General features: G+C 42.7%; 2 protein-coding genes across 2 annotated transcripts; both read right to left on the bottom strand.

The window, feature by feature from the left end:
* Window positions 1–1,342: 1,342 nt before the first annotated feature.
* Window positions 1,343–8,970, bottom strand: and2 (actinodin2). The gene is made up of 3 exons (XM_031562794.1): window positions 8,904–8,970; window positions 2,829–2,947; window positions 1,343–2,677 (listed from the first exon to the last, which is right to left on the bottom strand). Exons 1-3 carry the CDS (start codon window positions 8,968–8,970, stop codon window positions 1,343–1,345), a joined length of 1,521 nt encoding a protein of 506 aa, XP_031418654.1.
* Window positions 8,971–12,594: 3,624 nt separating this feature from the next.
* retreg1 (reticulophagy regulator 1) lies at window positions 12,595–16,113 on the bottom strand. Its single transcript, XM_031562793.1, is given in 11 exon segments — window positions 12,595–13,408; window positions 13,462–13,728; window positions 13,731–13,775; window positions 13,978–14,098; window positions 14,578–14,648; window positions 14,787–14,914; window positions 15,049–15,091; window positions 15,351–15,392; window positions 15,395–15,434; window positions 15,552–15,569; window positions 16,069–16,113. Coding segments are annotated over 11 exon segments (978 nt in total). The 3' UTR covers window positions 12,595–13,250.
* Window positions 16,114–23,101: the final 6,988 nt, after the last annotated feature.

Below are 23,101 nucleotides of genomic sequence, written 5' to 3'. Positions count from 1 at the left end.
GGCCCATGTCTGGATATTAGGCTATTTTCGCATGTCAGCACAGCTCTGTTCTCTCGTGGGAAACACGTGGAATAAGAGGTCTGCAAAGCAACACCTGCAATTATTACATACTGCCCTTAAGCTGCAACTCGCATGCATGCACTGTTCAGGTAATCATTAACTCCACACACCTTGACGCGCTTCTTGCTTTTAAAAATGTCTGCAAGCGTGCACGGGTTAAGAGCCCGCTGGAGCCATCTTGTCAACGGCTGCAGGTAATTGGTACTTATGAAACCCAGGGTTATGTGTTCGCATTAGGAGGTAGACCTTCACATGGTCTCGTTAAAAAGTTATATATGACCACAATGTGCAGTTTGTTCATTTTCAATGTTACTGTTAGGCGCCTGACGCCTGTGTGTAGTTGGAGAGTTTAGATGTATAGTTGCAGTGCAGCTCACATTTGTTTGTATAAGATCTACTACAAACAAATCAAGCAAAGACTGACATGAGTCTAGTTCTAAGAAAGAGCCGCCATTGGATCATTATTTTAGTTATGCAGGAAATCAAATTAGAGTCTATCTTATACAGGCCAAATTATTTTATTAACCGACTGAATGACACTGACAATCTCGTCAGACTGTGGCCCTTCACCTGATCAGAAATGGGATTTTGAGAATGGTCCTATCATGAAATGATTGGTTTGCCTGGTTATACTTGACATGGTATGACCAATAGCTAGTTGATGACTAAGCTTAAATTAGAAGGATGGAAAACTCAAATATAACATCTTCTCAGTGTTTATTGGAGAGGATACAATACAAACAACACTATAGCTGCACAATACATAGCAGATCCATATAATGTAAAAACAATGCTTCCCTTGACAAAGTAATGGACAATTAAATATCTCTCATTCTATTAAGGGACTTAAGTGTCAAAACAAAAACCTACAAAAACATCCTACAAATACAACAATTTACAACACAGGAAGAGTTTTGACAAAGCAAATATGGCTGGTAATCAGAACTATGCTCAAGTACACTAGTCTAATGAAAATGCGTTAATACAGATCCTTTTACCACTGAAATAATATTTTATCCACATTGTCAAACATTGCTCCTCAGGATCTTCAATCAAATTGCAGTCCTACAAAATCTACAGTATCAGAGTTTCTCATTCACAGCAAATACTAAAGTTGTGTTGTATTGCAATGCAATGCAATACAAATTCCTTTTGAATTCTGACTATGTTAATCTATGTTTATATTTTATTTGTGTGTGTGTGAGCCATGTATTGCAACTGCTGTCACTGGCTCTCTTTTCTCCAGCTGGGGGATCTGGTTGCTTGGTTTTGCTTGTGGACGTTAGTTTCTGTGGTGTCCCATGTATCCCCTCAGGAAGTCTTCGAACCGCGGCATGGCGTGTTCTGGCGCGGCGGGGGCGTCAGCGGGGGCCTCCTCCTTCTGAGCAGGGTCATCATTGGGCTCCTCGGCACGACGCAGGCGGCAGTTGTAGTCCATCTCAGGATCGCAGTCAGGGTCAGGCATGATGATGCCATCCTTGGCTTTACCGCTGGCGGCTTTGCCACCGGTGGACGGCTGTGCACCGGACCGTCCACAGCTGGGGTCGTAGGGGTGACAGTCATCTTTGGGCTTGGCGTCTTTGTCTGCAGAGGTCAGTGGGGTGCAGTCCTTGTCGTAAAACATGAAGCAGTCGTGGCCTTCCTTGGTCCTTCCACGGGTGCCCAAGCGGTGGCGGGTCTGGAACTGGGGGAGGGGTGGTGGCGGCGGCCTCTTCAGCGCGGCAGCCGCAGCCAGGATGCAGAAGGGGTCGAGGCGGCGATTGCAGACCACGGGCTTGTGAGCGGGGCTGGGCTCGTCCTGAGGCATGTACTCCATGACTGGCTTGTTGGGACTGGCCAGCTTACTGGCAGTCAGGGGGTTGCAGCCCTGGTCAAAGAGTGGGTGGCAGGCCTGCTCGCTGGACGGCTTTTCCGAGTCAGTCAGGGCAGCAGGCGGGGCCGCTGGTATAGCGCAGAAGGGGTCGGTGGCAGGGTCGCACACCGGGTAGAGGTGGTAGAGCCCAGAGGGAGCCTTCTGCACCAGGCGTGGCCAGCAGTAGGGGTCTTTGGCCGGGTCGCAGCCAAGCTCAGAGTACGACGGGACCGGGCCGATGGGGTTGTAGCCGTAGGCGGCACGCAGGTGGTATTGCAGGCACTCCACGTCAGAGGGGTTGCAGATCCTTAGCAGCTCTCCCTTCTGCTCTTTCGACAGGAAGGGCTCCACAGGAGGGGCGTAGTAGAAGATGCCCCCTGGGGTCTTCATGGGCACAGGGTGCATTGGGGCCTTGTAGGGGTAGGGCAACATTGGGGACATGTATGGCGACAGGTACGGAGCGGGAACCTTGGCAGGAGCTGCCTCTGGCTCGGCCTCAGGAGCCTTGGGTGGTGCTGGGAAGATGCAGTAGGGGTCAATGTATGGGTTGCACACCAAGACCTTGGCCTCTTTGAAGGGGACGGGCATGACTAATTTAGCCTTGGGTTTGCTGGTGGATTCAGCAATGCAGTCTGGGTCATCAGAGTTGGCACAGGCCTTGTAGACCTCGCTTAGGTGGGTCAGGTAGTGGTTGAAGGAGGAACCCTCCTCATTTCTATGTTTGTTCTGAAGGAAAGTCATGTACAGCCGATCCAGATCCTCAACCTGGAGTCACATACAGAGAGGCTTTGCATGAACAGCTGGCAGAGTAGGAATGATTTAGTGGGGTCATGTAAAACATGAGAGTGGTTGCAGCACTAAATATGGTAGATCCCTCAGTCATTTGTTAATGCGGTTGATCTAGTAGTGGACTTACCGCTTCCTGGTTGTTAGTCTCTGTGAAGTACTTGTACCATCCCCAGAAATCTGGCATGGCTTTGTAGAAGCCCACGCTCCTCTTGGTGCGAGCCAACATCTCTGGTATACCCGCAACATCTGTCACACAGAAGGACTGAACAATCAGGACTCATGCTAGACATATGGACAAATCAGTAGGAATTTTTTAATTGAAAATAAATACAATTTTATTTGATTAGAGTTCTTAACTTATGCACTATTGTACTGCTGGACTTAAAAATGTTTTGTTTTTATTATTATTTTATAATTTTATAATTCAATTAATTTCAATTTCATTGATTTACATAGCACCATCAACCACAGACATGGTCACAAAGCGTTATACAGATCCTGAAGGCCTGAAAACAAAATTGTCATGGAAACATCCTATTAGTGCACAAGATGCAGGTCATTAACAAATGAAACATGTTATTCTTACCCTCTTCCTTCTCTCTAAGTGCCACCGGTCCCGCCTGCAGATAGTCTGTGCACATATGGGGCATGAAAAAGATAAGTAAGAATGTGTGTTGTCAAGGACCAGATGTGACATCACAGAGTACAGCGGAGAACGGCTGATCCCACTAATAAGCCCCTTGGAGCTCCAGCAGTCGTTTCCCGTCTCCCCCAGAACAGTTAGGGGCCTGGGCTTTTGGGGGCCCTGTGGAAGTGGCACCCGTTAAACTACAAAGGCCGCTGGGTAACGAGCCCAAAGGCTGTGCTCATTACCGCCCTGTTGTAAAATAAAAAAGGGGGGGGGGGGGGGGAATGTTCTGTACATATAACATAATGTGTGGCTTGCGTCTGTGCCACAAGTCGATTGCTTTAGAAGTTAATGGCTTGAGGGGAAAGAGCACAGTCAGCTGATTTTGAGAAGCCCCACAGAGCCAGGCTTAGTAGAGGGCAAGTTCAGCCTCTCTGTATTTAAAACATTGTGAACTTGGCAATATTTAATAGGGTGGTAATATTTGTGTTGATATGCCTTACTTGACTGAGGGTTGTTCATGGCTATTGGGATGAGATGAAACATTTATTACCTCTGAGAGCATGTTCAGCTTTTAGAAATGACCTGAGTACATGGACTTCCATTTAACATTATCACATATGTTAGATCTTATAATATCAAAGAACTGTCCTCATCAAGGAAAATGTGCGGATTCTAAGGTGAAATATCAAACTGTTCACAATATCTGACACCGACGGTTGAAGTCTCACCTGACAGTAAAATGATCGCCAGTAGCAGTCCAGTGAACATGGCCGAAAACCTCAGTCTTCTGGCTGCTGCCATTTTCCTCCGTCCACAGCCCCTGAGGACACAAGTGTTTGTTCCTGTCGTGAAACTTGTGTGCAAAACTGCATGGCTGTTTGAGATCACTTGCTGCTGGTGGGCTACCACAAGGACGCGTTTGCAGCCTAGTGCTGGTGGGCTACCACAAGGACGCGTTTGCAGCCTAGTGCTGGTGGGCTACCACAAGGACGCGTTTGCAGCCTAGTGCTGGTGGGCTACCACAAGGACGCGTTTGCAGCCTAGTGCTGGTGGGCTACCACAAGGACGCGTTTGCAGCCTAGTGCTGGTGGGCTACCACAAGGACGCGTTTGCAGCCTAGTGCTGGTGGGCTACCACAAGGACGCGTTTGCAGCCTAGTGCTGGTGGGCTACCACAAGGACGCGTTTGCAGCCCAGTGCTAAAGCATTTTCCTTTCAGCTCTAACTAAACAGATCAGCCAATCTGTTTACTCAAACAAACCCCCAAGTCTCTGAAGATATGAGCATGACATCCATCAAGCATCACTATGAGATTACTGCGTGTGGAGGTTTTAAATGTTCCCAGTTCATGGGTCTGACATACAGATCTACTTAGGCAGGCGGGTTGTGAGAGTGACTTTGCTTTGACTTTAACTCATTCATGATGATCTCGTATCTCTTAGCAGACTGACAGTTACATATTGCACACTCTCTTAAATCAGTCTTGTCACTCTTGTCTCTTGTCACACATGATTTAATTAGTAGGATGTGATGCATTACACTTGGTTGGAAAAGAAGTCCAGCTAATGTATAGGCCTACGAGGTGCTAAGTACCATGTGGAATACATGTACTATATTAGTGTGACTAGATTGTACTCAGGAGAGATATTTTAAATGTTCAGTGAAGTTTAAATAAGTGTAGTTAAAGCTGAAGAGATATTTTAAATGTTCAGTGAAGTTTAAATAAGTGTAGTTAAAGCTGAAGTTAAAAATAAAAATCCCTCATTTCAGTTTATTCCATTTTAGTTTAGTCCTTGCAAACAAATAGGCTACAGTATTATTAAACATTAGTTGTATTGTGTTCTAATATTTGACAAATTTCATACTTGAGTTAGGCAAGAATCTACCATCTATCATGCAGACACACATTAATAAAATATACATACTGTATGAATTTCTGTATCTGTGAAACTGACAGGTATTATTTTAAAGACTCACCTTTCCTGGCAGTGATGGTCTGACTTTGAACAGTTGACAGTTGCTGGTTCCCCTGTGGATGGATGTCCTGACAGGTAACGTCACATGTGCTATTTGCACCCAACCACTGCTCCCTTATGCAACACAGCTCTGTGTGCCAACATTTTAAAGTCGGGCCTAGATAATTAAAAACAAAAATGAGTGTCATGTGTCCAGGGCTCCCTGCTTTCTGTGCAGGGATTGGCTCCAGTCCCACTGCGGACTGACCAATGGGGGTCCTTTAATTAGGGAACTGTGAGAGGCAAGGCTGTACTTGGAACATGGCCGCAGGGGTTGGGGAGTGTTAAAATCATAATGGAGGCAGCCCTTGAAGGATTGATTAGGGGGCCGTTACTCTTGCATGCCATCTTTTGTCCTGACCTAAAATTTTGTGGTAGGAGAAATGTGGCATTAAATTTGAGGTAAGGGACCGTGTTGACCTCGATGATAGAATGTCGCTATGGACAATAGTTGTGGCTATTTTCTGCAGTAGTGATGGGTCGGTCACAAACTAAAAAATTAAAAATATAATGATGTAATTACGTGAACGCAATTACATTGAATAATTTAAGAGATATACGTGCACTGCACACATAGCAATCACCACAAAACGTCTTGGTCCACACCCTGTGTTTGTATTGTATGCATATGGCAGCATGCAAGAGAAGTTGTGCACCTGCAAATGTTGTGTGTGTGTATAGTTTGCAACATAATGCTGTGTGTGTGAGTGTGTGTACCTGTGAGAATGTTAACGTTCATTCTGTGTTTAATGTTCCATTTTAGAATGTTTTTTTGTTTCCCTGCTTGTGTTAATGTCTGTGTGTATTTCTCATTTGGAGTCCACATGCTATGTGTAATTGGCTGGTGTGTAGTTAGCATATTTGTCCAACCTTACCTAGCGCGTAAAGATTAGACCCCCCCCCCCCTAGTTATTCTACCCTGACTGAAGGTTGTGTTTTGCTTTGCTGCAGTATGTAATCAAAGTAGCCTGTGTCAGAACGCAAAGGTGATGCTAACTTGTTGGGTTTAGTAATCATAGTGATGGGATAATTAGGTAGGTTGGTATAGATAAAAAAAAGTTACAGAATAAGTGCAGACATAGGTTATGACAGCTCTTGACTATTTGCCATACCAGGTATCCAGGTGTGGTTGCAGACATGCGATTTCCTTAATCAACAAAATACATTGAAGGCACAGCCAGTGAAGGCGTTGCGCACCTTGCAATCCAGACATAGACTTGTTTGGTGGTACAGAGTGATAAACCGGGAGTCAAACATTAATTCTGAAACAATGAGGATTGGGCTGGCTATGAGATCAGATCAGGTTTATAAAGCACATTTAAGAACAACAACAACAGCAATTGACCAAAGTGCTGTACAATCAAAATAGCAAGAACCAATAAACAACACACTAAAAACAAAACAATTAAATAAAACACAGGAGAAAAAGGAAAAAGCCACGCTCATACTGAGTTCAAAGCCAGGGAGTAAAAGCTAGCCTTACATGCAGGTGCAACTCATTCCAGAGTTTAGGAGCGATCACTGCAAAGGCATGATCTCGTCTTTGCTTCAACCTTGATAAAGGGACAACCAGGCGGAGCTGGTCAGCAGACCTGAGTGTCATTGTGTCAGAGATTTAGGTTTTGGGGATTTGTAAACTGACAATAACATGCTCACTGCCTGGAGTGTATGAGCTCCTTCGCTAATGAGTGAGAATGTGTTTCTGCTTATTCTCGTCCAGAGCTTTTATGGATCGTCATTAAAAATGCTACGTCCCTTGTACTTCGCTTTGGACAAAAGCGTCTGCTAATTGACTAAATGTAAATGTAAATGTAAAAAGTAAAAATGACTTAACACTATTGACCATGATGAAAAAAATAATGACAATAATAATATAAATGATAAAAACAACTGAGGTTGTGTCTGTTACATAAACATTATGTTGGAAAAGTCTGCAGGAAGGTGGGTAGGCTGTTGACATATCTCTCAAAATATCATAACATCATAAGCACTATAGGACATTTGAAATGTTCTTCCAGATTACAGGACTACATATTTGTGGTTTATTTGCCTGTACTGGAGAATGGGCCATCAAGAAAGACAGAAAGAGTCTGTAGTGTGTGGCAAGACATTATTAATCAAATAAATATACAGGGAGTGATAGGGCATCTGTGCAACAGTGAGTTGGCCACAAAACAAAGATGCGTTTATTATGTATTTTGGGTGTGATGGTTGCCTAGGCCTCCATGTGTTCTTCAAATATGTACCAAATACAGTATATCAATACATGTTCTTACATGTACTTATGGTTAGTGCTACAAAAAATTAAACTTGAAATCCTGTGCAGGAACCTTAGAAATACTGTAATTTCCATCATCTAAATATTTAAGCCAGTGGTTTGCCTGAGTCTGACAAACACGATCAGTGTTCTTGAAAAATGAGGCCCATTAAAAAAACAGGCCTAGGTAATAAACTGTCTCCCAGAAGCAGCCCCCACCAGCACCTTTTCCAAATGCTTTTTTAAAGACATTTTCTTGTTCACTCTCTCTCTCTCTTAAAATCAGGGCTCTCAATAAAATGGAAAATGCTGAACACACCTATAACCAAAACCAAAAGGCAGAGGGCCAAAGGCTAACAGTGCAGTCTTGAAGATCAGGGAAAGGTTAACGATTTTAAATCATGACCTCACCCACGTTTTATATCTTATCTGTCACAGCAGAGAACTATGACTTGTCATTTGCTATCTGATTGGTGGAGACAAGTTCCATATCAAACTGTGGGAGTCTGTTTGTGGGAGTCTACTTTTTAGGAGTAGGTGAAGAGGTGAAGTAAGAAATCAAAGGGAAACCACTGTGCAAACACATTGTGCAGTAGAACTTTATTGATGTGGTTATAAATCCTTCAGGACAGTTCTTTTTTGGACCATTCATCATTTGTCACTTGATATACATTTAGGGACAACTGGATCAGACATGTTGGGAATCTTGGGATGCCATATATAATTATGTTCAAAAATGTTCTTCAAACAGGTGTTCAGGTGTGGACAAAAACCTACAATCGACATTGGAAGCCGAACATGATACAGGCTCATAATTTTAACCAACCGCATATTGTGGAATTCTTGGGATTCTCAGAATGTTACACCATCTGGAAACCAGGAGGATTTCGTAAAATAATTCCTGACCAGGGAACAACACAACAACCCAAAGCATTGGCTTGGTGGACTTGCAGAGACACTGTGAATAATAACAGTTCACACGAAAGTTCTTATTGATTTCTTTGATTCGTGAAAGTGAAGCTTGCTATCATTTTCTTATTTGCAACTGGTATTAATGAACAGAATTATTTGTGGACATCAGCTCCATTCAGTGCACCGAACCCTTATGAAACCCTGGAATGGCTTTTAAAAATCAATACTTAAATGTCAGAGCCACATCTCATATACTTTTGCAGGTTAAAGGTTGTCTAGTAAAGTCGAGGCTTGGGAACTCGGTTCAAGGCCATCGGGTGATAAAAGTGGTTGTGCATTCTCTGTGTGTGTGTGAGCGCCCCCCCCCCCCCCCCCCCTGCCTGCATACCTGCGGGGTTGGGTTGCCGGTGGACTGGGTGCTTCTGTGGCGACATGCCCTGCTGGGTCTTCAGCATCTTCCGGCACCATACCTGCTTGTTTAACACAAGCTCACGTAGGTTATGCACTGAACCACATCCTCCCTGCAGGACTTAGTGTTTAAAGAGCACGGGGTGCCTTCCCTCCACATTCCTGTCTGACAGTGCAGAAAAGACAGAATTATTTCTAATAATGAAGCACCACAAAACACTAACACCTCACAAAAAGCAAAACACGACAAAAACAAATGTGTTTGTATGGCTTTCCCCCCAATTAACTTAAACTGAGACAATTCTGTACGTCCACGATGGCAGATGCACCAGGCCATTCAACGGCAAACCTCTTCCTTCCAAATGCACTTTTGTATACTTACAAGCATGCTTTGATCTGAACAGAACTAAAATAACACTCTTGAGTGTTATGAAGTATATGCTGAATATGTGGTCAGTTGAATAACAAACAACCGAGGAATCAGATTGGTTGTCGTGTTTCAGAATTTATGTTTTACAAACACATTTGACATGAAAAATGCTCAGGACAAAACAGTCAAAAAGTAGAAAGAAAACTAATGTTAGTATGATTCCAGCGCAAACTCAAAGAGGCAAACTAAATGGGAGCTCACCAGTGGAGGTAGTTTGCACAAACCCGTGTGGCATGTGGTGTTGTTATTCTGGCCTCAGGTAAGGTTTGCACTACATTATGAACCCACTTTATAAAATGGGAATGGTTTGAGGCCAGTAAAGACACTTCCTGCTGCTGCAGGCACCCTCCAGAGACCAGAGGACCCGGTGGGAGTCCAAACCAACAAGCTCTAATTGATTCAGTCTGCTTGGCAGTCCTACAGCTATACATGCACAGTGTAAGCATGAGCTGAACTCCATAGCTCTGTATATCATTTAAGTGTCAACTGAAATACCACAAAGTCTTCCTATTTATCGCTGAACTGATATAGTCATTCTTGCTGCGTTTAAAATATTCATGATGATAATGACGTATATAAGACCGCAACTTTTCACCTTATTAAGATTTAAGATACATAAGTAATATACGTTTTTAGTTGTTAGATTAATTGTTGGCTCTTTTCAACCGCAAACTTGATGTGACAGAAACTTTTGTGAAATAAGAACTCGTGCTGCGGTATGCCAATTTCTAGTGGTAATTTCTAGTGGTAATGGTAGATGACTTTCAAAATAGTCTGATAGTCAATCCAAAATGAATTAGACTAAAAGCCTTTTTCATTCACGGTCATTTTGTAAATATATGACAAATGTAAATATGCGGGAAATGTAAGTGTATTTAACACAGTTAAACTTTGACACGACACGACTGTTGACACCAGTACTCCTTAGCAGTTTATAACCACCCTACTGCTTACTGATGTTAGGTGCTGTCATCTAGTGGTGTCAAGGAGACGCGGACATGATTTGTCTTTGAAAGCCTAACGGAATTGCAACTCCATGAGCATAGTGGACATAATATTTATATAAGAACAGATTCAAGCCTTTTAAGAAATGTTGTGTTTCTATTATTAATACTACTTCCTACTTAATTTGGAAAGTGGAAACTTCATTAGATATTACCAAGTGGTATGCCAATGCTAAGGTTTAGGTGAATTTAATCACATTCTTGATAATCACAACAGTCTAAATTGATAAATCATCTCCAAGGTTACCTGACAAACTTCCTGATGAATTCACTGTAAAGCAGTCACATTATCTAACTGTAGCACATTATTAGCTAATAGATAGGCCTAATATGTCGAGATAACGTAAATTAATTGATAACAGAGACACCCTGGGCAACAATATAATTGCAATAGGCAACTGTGTTGCAGGAGGAAACATGTTATCCATTACATACACGCGATGACTTGAAATGCGAAACGTAAAAACCGATATCCTTTGATTGATGTTAAATTGAATTAGTATGTTTATGGCTACAGTGAACATAAAGTAGGAGACATAGCTGTTATAAGTCCCTAGGTAAAGCATAACAACTGATTATTGCAATACTCCTCACACTGCACATACGTCAAACTCAGCATGGTAATGTAAGCATGCCATTTTAAATGTGCCTAATGTCTGAAAAGAATTAGCCATTATCTATGGCTAAACTAAAAAACATTAGTTTTAGATCTGACATGCAGAACTATTAACTATAGTAAATGTGATACAATAACATTTAGTAGGAGTAGATCAAATCCCCTTCAATCAATTTCCTCTAATTTAATCTATGCAACAAAATGGATTGGGCCATGTAACTTTCCTTACCTACCATTTTGGAAACAAAAGATCCTTATATTTGGTCTTGGTATCTGCTTTGCAATTACTCCTACAAGCAAAGTGTTGCTAGTACATGACTAAAACAGACAGGTGACAAATTAAAGAAAAAAAACGGTAGAAATGAGTAGAGAAACGTAATCTGTGGTATGGATAAAAAATACTGAGCAGGCCCAGTTGATTAGGATTTTGGATCAAGATGGCAAGAAAGAAAAGATCTCAGTGACTTTGAAAGAGGGTTCATTGTTGGGGGCATGGATGGCACCAGCTTCAGTCACACAGACTGCTCAACTGGCTAGTGTTGTCATAGGAACAGTGACTAGTGACATCTGCATTTACACATCAGTAAATAGTGTGTGCATTAGTGTGGTACGTTTAGAAAAACAGAAGAGCAACTCTTCCTCAGGGGGACTGAGAATGTCAATGCGGACGTGATCAGACTGTGTCAGCAAGAACAATCCGTCAGCAATGACATAGTGAGGGATATTATAGTAGGTTTGCGGCGCATAAACCCCTCGTTACAAAAGATGAAAACACATTTGAGAGTTCAGTGATGAAAAAAAAACATAGGCACTGGTCTGCAGAGATGTGGTGTGGTCAGATGAGTCATCCTTCACCATATTCTCAGTTTGTGGGCAAGGGCATGTGTGGTGTACACCAACAGTGAGGGGGATCCGATGGCTCTGTTATGCTGTGGGGGGCATTTTGCTGGCATGGTTTGGGTCCACTTGGCTCCTTAAAGGAAAAGGTCACTGCAAATCAATACAGTGTTGTTCTGTGCGATTACTTTATCCTATAATGAAACAGTGATCTCTTTCAGGATAATAATGCCCGCATAGGGCACGAGGGGTCACTGAATGGTTTGATGAGAATGAGAATGGTGTGAGTCATGTAATAAGGCCTTCGCATTCACCAGATCTCAACCCAGTTACACCTATGGGAGGCTGTGGACAGGCATGCTAGACAGCGCTCTCCATCACCATCATCAAAACACCAAATGAGGGAAAATCTTATGGAAGAATGGTGTTCCACCCCTCCAGTGGAGTGCCAGAACCTTGTAGAACCAAGAGAACCAAGAGAACCAGAGAACCAAGATACCAAGCGACCCAAGAGAACCAGAGAACCAAGACGCATTGAAGCTGTTCTGATGGCTTGTGTTGGCCCAACACCTTACTGAGACGCTTTCTGTTGGTTTTTCCTTTACTCTGTTGCCCGTCTGTATGTACATTGCTTCCCTGATTTTCTCTGAAAGACCAGAAAATCTTCCTTTGAAAATGTAGTTAACACAACCATCTCATCCTAATCCCATCCCTAATTTAACATACATACAGTGATACATTTCTTCATAAAAACACAGACATGACAAAAGAAAAGATCAACAAATTACATTCAAGAAAGGTTTAATGGCATTATAATTGCACAAGATCCAGTTTCTAATACCTTTGATTTCAAGTGCCTAGCTGTATCAATCACATATTAAGGTGCAAGTACACATAAAAATGTTTACAGTTGAAACAGAGCTATGCATGCATATACACATAAATATATATGCATTTGCATATATATAAGAAAACATAGAGATCTAAAGCTTTCCGCTACATTTTTCTAACTTACAACAGGTCAAAACTTAATGGAAAAAAAGGAAATACAAAATTAGAAAATAAAATGCAAAATAAAAAGTGATGACTTTCCTGACATACATTCTGGGGTAGTTTGTAGCACTACAATGGGTCTAATGACCATATCAGTGAATATATTGTTTATTTGGCAGCATAACAGTACCATGAAATTCCTACCCCCAGATTGCTAAACCACTGAAATCGCTCTTGTAGTGTTAAGACACCCATTCTGGGGAAAAAATGAACATGGACCGAAATCTCCTAGATCAAACCAGATCAAGAGCCCTCACAGTGCATCAAATCTCACCTCTTATTAAAGTAATAACAACTAGGAAAATCATCACTTTTCAACCTGCACACCCACCGATCAGCCGTTCACAATCTCTGGCTAAATATTTCCCCCAACAATCCTCTGCCTGATCAGGGACGCCCCAGGAGTTTGGAGAGGAACCCCGAGGGCCTACTGGCTTTGGGTTGGGCTCCGTGGCCCCCCGCCCTCTCCAGACCCAGCTCCCCCTCCAGTTGCTCCAGCTCGGCCTGGTCCAGCAGCTCAAAGTCCTCCGCATCGCTGTCGGAGTCTTCGGTCAGAGCCTGGGCCAACGCGGCGGGTGGGGTGGAGGCGGAGGATGACGAAGAGAAGGAAGGCAGGGGGCTTCCACGGGGGCGGGGAAAGCCGCCTCCAGCCGCTCCTGGATGGCAGCGGTGACTGCGGCCGTGATGACTTCGCCGGCCATGCACTCCATCAGCTGCAGGGTTGGGTCTAGGGGCTGCTCCGCCATCAGGGCTGCCCTATGTTTCTGTTTTGGCTTCGTCAGAGCAGGGGAGGGCAGGCCGATGCTGAGGTCGTCGTCGTCGTCGCCGTTGGACCCCAGACCGTTATCCAGAGATGGGAAGTCTGGAGACCTCCAGCAAACACCTCCTCGTGGTCGCTGGGTCGGTCCAGGTCTGAGGCGAGATGACAGAGATACGACAACGTCATGGCTGTTCTCAGGTGTTTTAACAGACCTCTGATGACCAATGATTTGCTTTTTGCACATTCATTGTACCCAACACTAACATTATTCATGAAACTATTCAGTCATCTGTCGATCCAGAAGAGCTAAGAAGCTAAGAGCATAAGAAGTTGAAAAAACATGGTCCAGCTCACCTTCTGAGTTCTCTGTTTGTGGTGTGTGCCCTTCGGACAGGTTGAAGGTGTTTTCTGTCCAGGTCACTTCGGAGGGCTCTGTGTCTGATAGGGAAAGCTCCTTGTACACGGTGGAGTCCATCTTTAAGGGACAATACCAGAAAGATGGGTCAGTGAAGAGGCAACAGAGAAAATCTGAAGGACAGTATTGCCATGCGGAAGCTGATATGTGTTGGGTTCAAATATTTTAACTTTAGAGTTAATCAAGTTGTTTGCTTATCTTAGCATAGAACAGCATTAGGAAGTTTAGTCAAGATCCACACAAAATCGGTCTGTTTTGATAGGTTCCTTTGTTTTAAGTGCCTCTGTACTGCCTTCCTAAATGACCTGTTGGGTCCTTCACCTTCAGATTAGATATAGATTTTCATAACCACATGGGTCTCACACAATCCACACCGAGTTCACTGTAGCCTAGTTATCCCTGATATTTGTACTATGTAGCACTGAGGACCAGCGAAGGTCAATGTTAAAGTAATAGTAGTCTGATACTTGAAGACACATGTGACATGTGAGTTGACTGTCAAATGCGGAATCATGTGATGGAGACCGTGTCAAACTGACCTTGGGGAAGAGAGAAGACAGATCCGCCTCGATGCACTCTCTTTCAACCTGTGACTGGAGGAGTCGCTTCTCTAATTCAACACAAGCAGAAACAATTTCCACTTTAAGGCTATTACAGTCATTTACATTTGTGTTCATATCTTTTGAGTTTGCATCTGGGAGTGTTTGGTGTGGGTTTGTGTGCGTGTTTTAGATGGGAAGTGTATTACCATGGTTCTCTTTGATCTTCTGAAGGAACTGTCCCAGGCCCAAAGTCCAGTTTCTTGCAGAAACTGGTTCGACCCACAGTCCAAAGTCATGTGGACGACACCCGGGGCCACAGGAAGATGCCCCAGAACTGGGATCAAAGAACAGAAGGGAGAAGCCTATTAACACATATCACACCTCCGCCAGACTGCCACCCAAAGCGCTGACTGTAGGGGAACATCGGGAAACCAGAGACAGCGTGACCAAAAGTCGTCAATTGGTTACCATTCCTCAGAATGCCACGGCAAGCCCCCTGGCTGGGCCATTTCTGAAATGAAGAAGCTCGTTTAGATACATATAGCCATTAACCCTTAAAACCTGCAACGTCATTTACTTACTTGATGAAAATGTAAGTATCAGATTCCACCAAAATACACTTTAGAGTATTTAATGGGACTTACATTACAGATGTTTACTTGGCAAGTGGATCTTATTTAGCCAGATTACAGATGATACATGATCCATGCTATACACTTATATTATATTATATTGTATCTTCTAAAAGTCTTATTTAAGCATCTTATTACCTAATATATATGAAAGGACAATTCCAGGAATGTAGCGTCCAGGACTGCCAGGAAGGAGCACAGACTGCATACGAGTAGACAGAACTGGAAGGGGACAGAAATGCATGTCCTCGGCGTCAACATGAAACACATCAGAGAATGTGAAGACAAAACTCGAAACAACTACAGAGGTGTTTGAATATAGTTTAGAGTTTTAAATACCTTCCCAGGGTTCTGTTGCTTGAAAGAAGATGTCTCTCCAAGAACAGTTTAAAAGCTTGTCCAGGAATCTGTGGATTTGTGATGCAGGTTGGATTCCCCGCCATGCCTTGAGTCAATCATCTCCCAACTACGATTCAAGGAGACCATAAAATCATGAATATGTTCTACTGAAATGGGGCGCTGAAAACTTTATAGTAATACCAGCTATCCAAGCAGATAAAAACACTCAGATAAACTGTATTTCTTTTCTCAGTTGAAAAGTGCCATTTCTCTGGATCTGTTTCTTTAAGACTTTATTTTTTTCCTCGATCACCTCCTGAGAAGTTGTTGCCAGGCCTATGTGCCCTTTCCATGAAAGTATTTGTCTGAGTGCCATCAAAAGCCTGCCTTCCACGTGTCTATCCATCACTACTCCTCAGTTCCTCTGATGATGGTCATTAAAGTGAAAGTTAGCAGCCTAATCTGGAAAGGTCCCTATTACATTCCACTGAAGTGAGCCAGCATGCATCACATGCACTTGTGTCTGCAGGTCACGCCACAGGAGGTCATTGGAGATGACCATTGATACGTCCCAGCAGACTACCTTCCTGATTTGGGTTGCCATTAGCATTTGGGCATGACTAAAAGCACCCTTTCAGTGGACTACAGCCAGCTATAGTAAAATAGACACACACTGACCCTGAACAAATGTGCGTGTCTTTACTCGTCTTACTATGAACAGTCTTACTACTTTACTTTACTGGTCCAATATTCTTTAAAGGAAGAGTAACTGATTTACCATTCTGTGCAATGGTGTGGGGAGAGGGGCGGAAGGCAAAGTTAGTCAAATTCAATAACAATGGCTATATTTAAACCAACAAGCCCAACACTGTCTCTCCCACAGCTGTTCCGGAACACTGCTGGTGTGAAATTGTTCACATTCTTGGTGATGATCCGGTTACAGCGATGTACAGATAGATTCCTCCAACTTAACGCCATGTTCATGTCAAGAGGGGAAAAGGCGCTTAACGCCATGTTCATATCAGGAGGGGAAAAGGCGCTTAACGCCATGTTCATGTCAAGAGGGGAAAAGGCGTTTGCCACAACATGGCCCCATGTGGCATACACTTCCAGTTTGGGAATCGACTGAACACTTTAATCCAAAGCAACTCAGAGAAAGTGTGCAGATTATCCCTTGCATTGTTACAACCAGTCAAGCTTCAGAAACAGCTTTGCATTTATGTTTAGTTGTATTCTACTGTTAAGTTGTTGGGCTTTTAAAATGGATGATTAGGCAGTTGTGGTTCAACTCTACTAAACACCTCTAGTGATGACGGCTGAGCTTAAGAAACACAACTCCTCACTCACAACTCTTCACCCCCTTCAACCTGTCCAACAGTCAAGGGACATCACAATTCAGAGCTTTATACAATAAACTGGATGCAGTTTCAGCGGCATCTGAGCCAGCATGAGCTACCCACCCATGCGCAAGGGTTAATTTGAGATCAGCAACATATAGAACTAGCATGAATGTGCCGCCGTTACTTGGAACACACATGTTAATAGCCTGCTGGTCTGGCCTCCCATCAAGACTCCCTAAAGGTCATTAATCATGTTCTGGTACCTGCGTTCTGCTGAAGAGCCCACCCCCTTTGGTGTGACTCTGAAGCAACCCATGCTGGGGGGTTTCACCATCGACCGCATGACAGCGATAGGGAGGTTGCGTCAGAGATTCTACCAGGAGACGGTGTTTGTTTCTCTTCCATAGTTCCAGCCCACCAGTCCAGACATGCGGGGGGTGACATTTCACAGGCCTGACCTCACAGGAGTGTGATCCCCACATGATCCTTCTGGGCATGTACGTGGGTCAGCCAGATCCCTTCCTGCTAGCTCCAGCTTGGACTAGATAATGTTGTTTAAGAGCCTGGGAATCATCTATCGTGGTGCGAAATGAAAATTTGTAACTATAGATCTCGATTGGTTGAGTGCCAAGGAATGCATTTAAGTAGGTCACAGAACAAACCTGAAGGGTTAGCGATAGCATAAAGTAACAACTGACAACAAAGCCCAGTCCTAAGTTTAAAAAGTAATATAAAGTAAGAGTGAAGTGCCGCGATGCAGCGTGTCATTAGTTAAATGGCACAGATTAAAAAACGAGGAACTCGAAAGAAGCGCATGACAGGGGGTACTAAGTGTGTCTCCTGCGACGCTTCTGTCTGGAGGGCCAGGAAGCGAGCGAGTAAGTCAGCTGCTGCACTGGCTCTTCCGCTAATCTTTAGAACAACACGGAGAGCGAAGCGTTAGAGGCTCTAACGAGGCCCTGCGACAGACGGCATAAAAATAACCCTAGATAAACAGTCAAACAATGCAAACAATGGTGGCAAAAACGCAGCTCCTCCGTCTGCCTCTCTGACAAAGGCAATCGCACAGTCACACCCTCCACTGTGTGCCCTCCACATTGCCCAGACTCCCAGACTCTCTCTAAGACAGAAGCCTCGGTGGATCAAGCCAACCTCTGCCAGACCAGTTCAAAGCCTGTGAGGTGCCACATATTCCATTGCCATCGAGTCTCCAAGCACGTATGACCTCTATAAATCATAAGCCACAGTTATCACTACAGGTCCCTGCCAAAAAGCAGGGCATTCCATGACAAGGTGCTCATGGACAAAACATAGTCTCCAGTAACAGTGGTATACGCCTATGACATTGCATATTTCGACTCGCAGCACTAACACTAACAAACAAGTTATATTGGTAAAACTGGCCTATCTGACATGACAAATTGTTCATTTTTGAATAATGTGATCAGCTGTTACAAAACCATCACCATACCTGTAAAGACTTCCATGGAAATGCCATTTCTATAACAACAGTCCTACTGCTGCTAAGGAACAATCCTCGCCAATTCTAAATAATTCATCACAATACTTCGCTTTCTTGCTTTCTCATTAACTGTCAACTAAACTCTCTATCTCCTCTCCAGCTCACACACAACAAACATACATTTGCATGAGTGTGTGATGGGACCCTCCTTACCTTATCCTTGTTCCACGGTCCTCCTCAGAAGTCTCACAGGTTCTGCTTTCTAACATGGACCCCTGGAGACTTTGTGTGCGGGGTTCAGTGGATGGTCTCTCTGCTGCTGGGCTGCTGATGTGGTCACTGTAGCCTATGGCTCAAATTAAGCTTTCAGTGCTATCCTGCTCACCAGTTCATAGCCACATGGAGGGAGAGCAAGTTGTGTTTATGTTGAATGAGGCCTGAGTGTTACTATTTCAACTGGCCAGGTCTAAAAATACCAGTCACACAGCATTCCACCAGCAGGCATCAGACCAGGGGGGTGGGGGGTGGGGAGGGGTGGAGTGAAGGGGGTGGGTGAGGGCACCCCTCTCCCCTTTCTCTCTCTCTCTCTCTCTGACACCCTGTCAACCTCCTTCTCTTTCTCTCTCTCTCTCTGACTGCCTGCCAATCTCCATCTCTCTCTATCTCCCTCTCTCTCTCTCTCTCTCTCGCTCCGTCTCCGTCTCTGTCTCTCTTCCTTCGGGGGTTACGTCATGTTCCTTTCATATGAAATCAAGCCTTTTCACCTCAGGAAAAAAAATATTTGTGATACTAGAAAAAGTATTGCGTGGTGTTTGTGTTTTCAAGCTGTAATAAGCAGGTCTACGATGTTCACACTCATGCGGCTTCATGAACATGTGTTATTGTGTCCCTCAGTAGATGTTGCTGTCATATCATGTGTAGGGCCTCCTTCTAAGAAATTGCGCAAGCATTCCCACAGTCTTGGTACACCATTCACTAAACACAAACTATAAATGCTTAGCCATGAGTCACATGGGCCATTGGGACAAGAACATATCAACAACAAAGCCACCATAAGTCAAATCAGTATGCCGTTATGACACAGGAGAAACACAACTTTATATAAAAGTACAGTTGCAACTGAATCCAACTCCATGATTACGGATCCTTCTCTGATGGTACTAAACACTGAGATACTGGTATTTACATTTACATTTACATTTAGTCATTTAGCAGACGCTTTTATCCAAAGCGACTTACAAGGCTGTATACACATTTTACATTTACACTGATGGCACAATGCACATCAGGAGCAATTAGGGGTTCAGTGTCTTGCTCAAGGACGCTTCGACAGGGAATCGAACTAGCAACCTGCTGATTACTAAACGACTTCTCTACCTACTGTACCACTGCCGCCTGGTACTGGTATGATTACTATGTGCTTACAAATAGATACTGATAGATACAAATAGATACTGATAGCAGAAGCCAATGAGTCAATGCCCTGTCTTTTATTTCTGACCAAACTGACATAGGTGGATCACTTGACAGTGACGAGATATCCACAACAGACTTGATAGTGTTCGCATAGTGAGCAACAAACACACACCAACCACTGACCAATGACAGCCCGCCTTTAGAGCTCTGCTGCTAAACAAAACCTACTTGTGATTGGTTATTTCTTGGACCTAAGAGCATTCCATCCAATGAGCTTTATCAAGTATCAGGTGGCGGCATGATGACGGCAGTTGACCTGCGAGCAGTTCCTGAATCGCAGAAACAGCTGTGTCATCCTATCTATTGCACACAGCACTCACGGTAAACCAACAGGCAATCTGACTCCACCTCACGTTTAGCAATAACACTGGCAACATCAGCAACATTCAGAAAGAAAAATCATATGCTGCAGGTCTCTCAAAGGACTGCCTGAGCTAAAAAACCTAAACAATCACCTCAAGATGTTTAAACGTGTCGTAAAGTAAACAAAGCTCTGAAGAGCTAAATGCTACCATTTTGCTCCTTTCAAGTGACTGCATGGAAAGGTGTTATTCTCCATAGGTGTGTAGGGCAGGCATGAGGCCTTGTTTTCTGAGTACACATCTGCTTTTTGGGCTCAGATATTAGAGCAAAGCACAGCTTTTTGGGCTCAGATGTTAGAGTAAAGCACAGGTTTTGTAATAGTAAACTTCCGTTTATGGCATCCTACTAAAAAACACCAGAGCTCCCAGAGTAGTCCATATGTATGGGGCGCCGTTTGTAAAATGTTGCACGTTCTAAAACCCTGCTCAGTTTTGGTACATTTAGCATTATCATATGGGGAAAAAAGCACAACAATATTCAAATGTCACTTTTTCAAACATTTAGAGAGATATTCATGTAAGAATAATGTTTGGCAGTAACACAAAGTTGTTGAATAATATAAATGTTTCATCTAAATGTAAATGTTAAATATAAATGTAAATGTTAAATGTAAATGTAAATGTTAAATATAAACGTAAATGTTCAATGTTATATATAAATGTTAAATGTAAATGTTAAATGTAAATGCTAAATGTAAATGTTAAATGTTAAATGTAAATGTAAATGTAAATGTTAAATGTTCAGTCTACATGTCAGATTTGAAGACTGAACCTTACAATATTTACGGTAATTGGCTTTCATAGTTTTCACGTCACCTCAGAATTACCAGTTTGCGACCAACTTTTCAGGCGGGCAGTAAAGTAGCCTTCTTTTTGGAGCTTGCAATAAAAGCATTAACCCTGTTTTGGTCGCCTCATTCATCAGAATAACTACCTAAAACGGGAATAGATCAAGAAATAAAGTCAAGAAACAAAGCATCAACACGATTCAAATTGGATTACCCGGTTTCTGCTCTGAGATTGCGACAAGTACCTAAGCAACTAGGCTAGGCTACTGTATTTTGTCATCCAACTGGTAATACTACAATGCCAGTAGAAAATACTTGGGAAGATAATTTCAGTTGTCATTCGCCAGACCAGGTGGTTGTACTTGTGTTAACCAGGAAATTGTGTAAAATGATAAAGAACAGTGTTGGGTAGGCTAAAGGTTGCTAGCTAACAGCATGTAGCTCGCTAGCTGGTAGCTAGCTATTAAATGGCAATCATCTTTGCTCTGATAATGAAGATGTTTATTAGTTTTCACCTTCCAGACGACATCGTTATTAACCCATCCCCTTCTGAAAATTAAATTACTATCTGTGCTTTTGGTAGGCTTTCAGTTTTTAAGGTGTGTAGGGGGACGGATTTTCTATTAGATATATGTAAATATCTCCAAACTGGAGCTCAGGCAGGGACTTCTACGACGTTATAGAAATACAAATATCAGCGGGTGCAGTAAAGGGATCACAGGTTCCCAAAATGTATTTTTTTTTCTAGATATCTCTGTCTGGCTATTGTGGTATGATCTGTGTTTGATGGCGATCGTAATTGAGTAGGTTGCACTGCTCGACGATGTCCACTGTTGGTCGACACATTTTGCCCGCAAGGTATCCCTGGTAGTGTTACTGAAAGCTATGAATTACCGTAAATATTCTAATGTTCTGTCGTCAAGTCTGACATGTAGACTGAACATTTACATTTAACATTTACATTTACATTTAACATTTACATTTAACATTTACATTTAGCATTTGATATTTGTATTTACATTTAACATTTACATTAAACACTTATATTTAACATTTATATATAACATCGAACATTTACGTTTATATTTAACATTTACATTTAACATTTACATTTATATTTAACATTTACATTTAACATTAACATTTAGATGAAATATTTATATTATTTAACAACTTTGTGTTACTGCCAAAAAATATCCTTGGAAAAGTTATCGCATGAATTTACATGAATTTCTCTCTAAATGCTTGAAAAAGTGACATTCGAATATTGTCGTGCTTTTTGTTCCATATGAAAATGCTAAATGTAGCAAAACTGAGCAGGATTTTCGAACGTGCAACATTTTACAAACGGCGCCCCATACATATGCAGTATTTGGGTTGTTCATTTTAAACAAAATCAGAACATTTAATTTGAACTGACCTGTTTGTGGTTAGATACAGTTGATGTCCATCAGGAACCATCACTACAAAGGAGGCCCAGTCCTACACAATCTGGCCTGGACTAACCCTATGATAACATGCCAGGAAAATGTAACATACTGTACCAATAAAAATAACAAAGCTTCTATTAGAGTACAGCAGTATTAGTCAGTTGCCTCAGAAACCATTACAGTATCTCATATTGATATTGTATATGATAATTGTATTGATACACCTTAATCTTTTAAGTTCAGCCATTGAGAATTTTGTGTCACACAACTACAACTGCATAATAATTCAGTAATGATTCTGTCTACATTCATGAATGCCTGTACATCAAAATCAGCAGTCCAAGACATCATATGAGTTAAAACGTTAAAAGGCCTCTGTTATGCAGTGGACTACAACTTAGCCTCAGCTTTTCATTTCGGGGCCAGGGTAGGTGTATCAACCGCAAGTGTTTACAAAATCACACCAGCTGAGATAAAGCAAATACCCGCCATCGCATCGGATTTCCAGTATTGCACCTCAACAATGCACTCTTTCAAGAGCCAATAATCTGAGAATGACACAGAAAAGCTTGCAGTGAAGGTTCCACTTCCTGAAGAACCCAGTGAACCCAGGGGGGGGGGGGGCTTTAATAGAGTGGGGGCTGGAGGGGTAAAGACACACACTGCAACATGACCTTAGTAGAGTGGGGGCT

The sequence above is a fragment of the Clupea harengus genome, chromosome 25 (genome assembly GCF_900700415.2).
Source record: "Clupea harengus chromosome 25, Ch_v2.0.2, whole genome shotgun sequence".
NCBI classification, from domain to species: Eukaryota; Metazoa; Chordata; class Actinopteri; order Clupeiformes; family Clupeidae; genus Clupea; species Clupea harengus.
The sequence above is the reverse complement of the archived record's forward strand: the minus strand, read 5'-3'. Positions and strand labels throughout refer to the sequence as shown.

What these genes read in the sequence shown, in the direction of transcription:
- and2 (XM_031562794.1), bottom strand. Translation starts at nt 8,970, where the DNA reads ATGCTGAAGACCCAGCAGGGCATGTCGCCACAGAAGCACCCAGTCCAC. An exon ending in CCGGCAACCCAACCCCGCAG is followed by an intron (nt 2,948 to 8,903) that starts GTATGCAGGCAG and finishes TCTGTGTGACAG; the next exon opens with ATGTTGCGGGTATACCAGAG. An exon ending in AGACTAACAACCAGGAAGCG is followed by an intron (nt 2,678 to 2,828) that starts GTAAGTCCACTA and finishes ATGTGACTCCAG; the next exon opens with GTTGAGGATCTGGATCGGCT.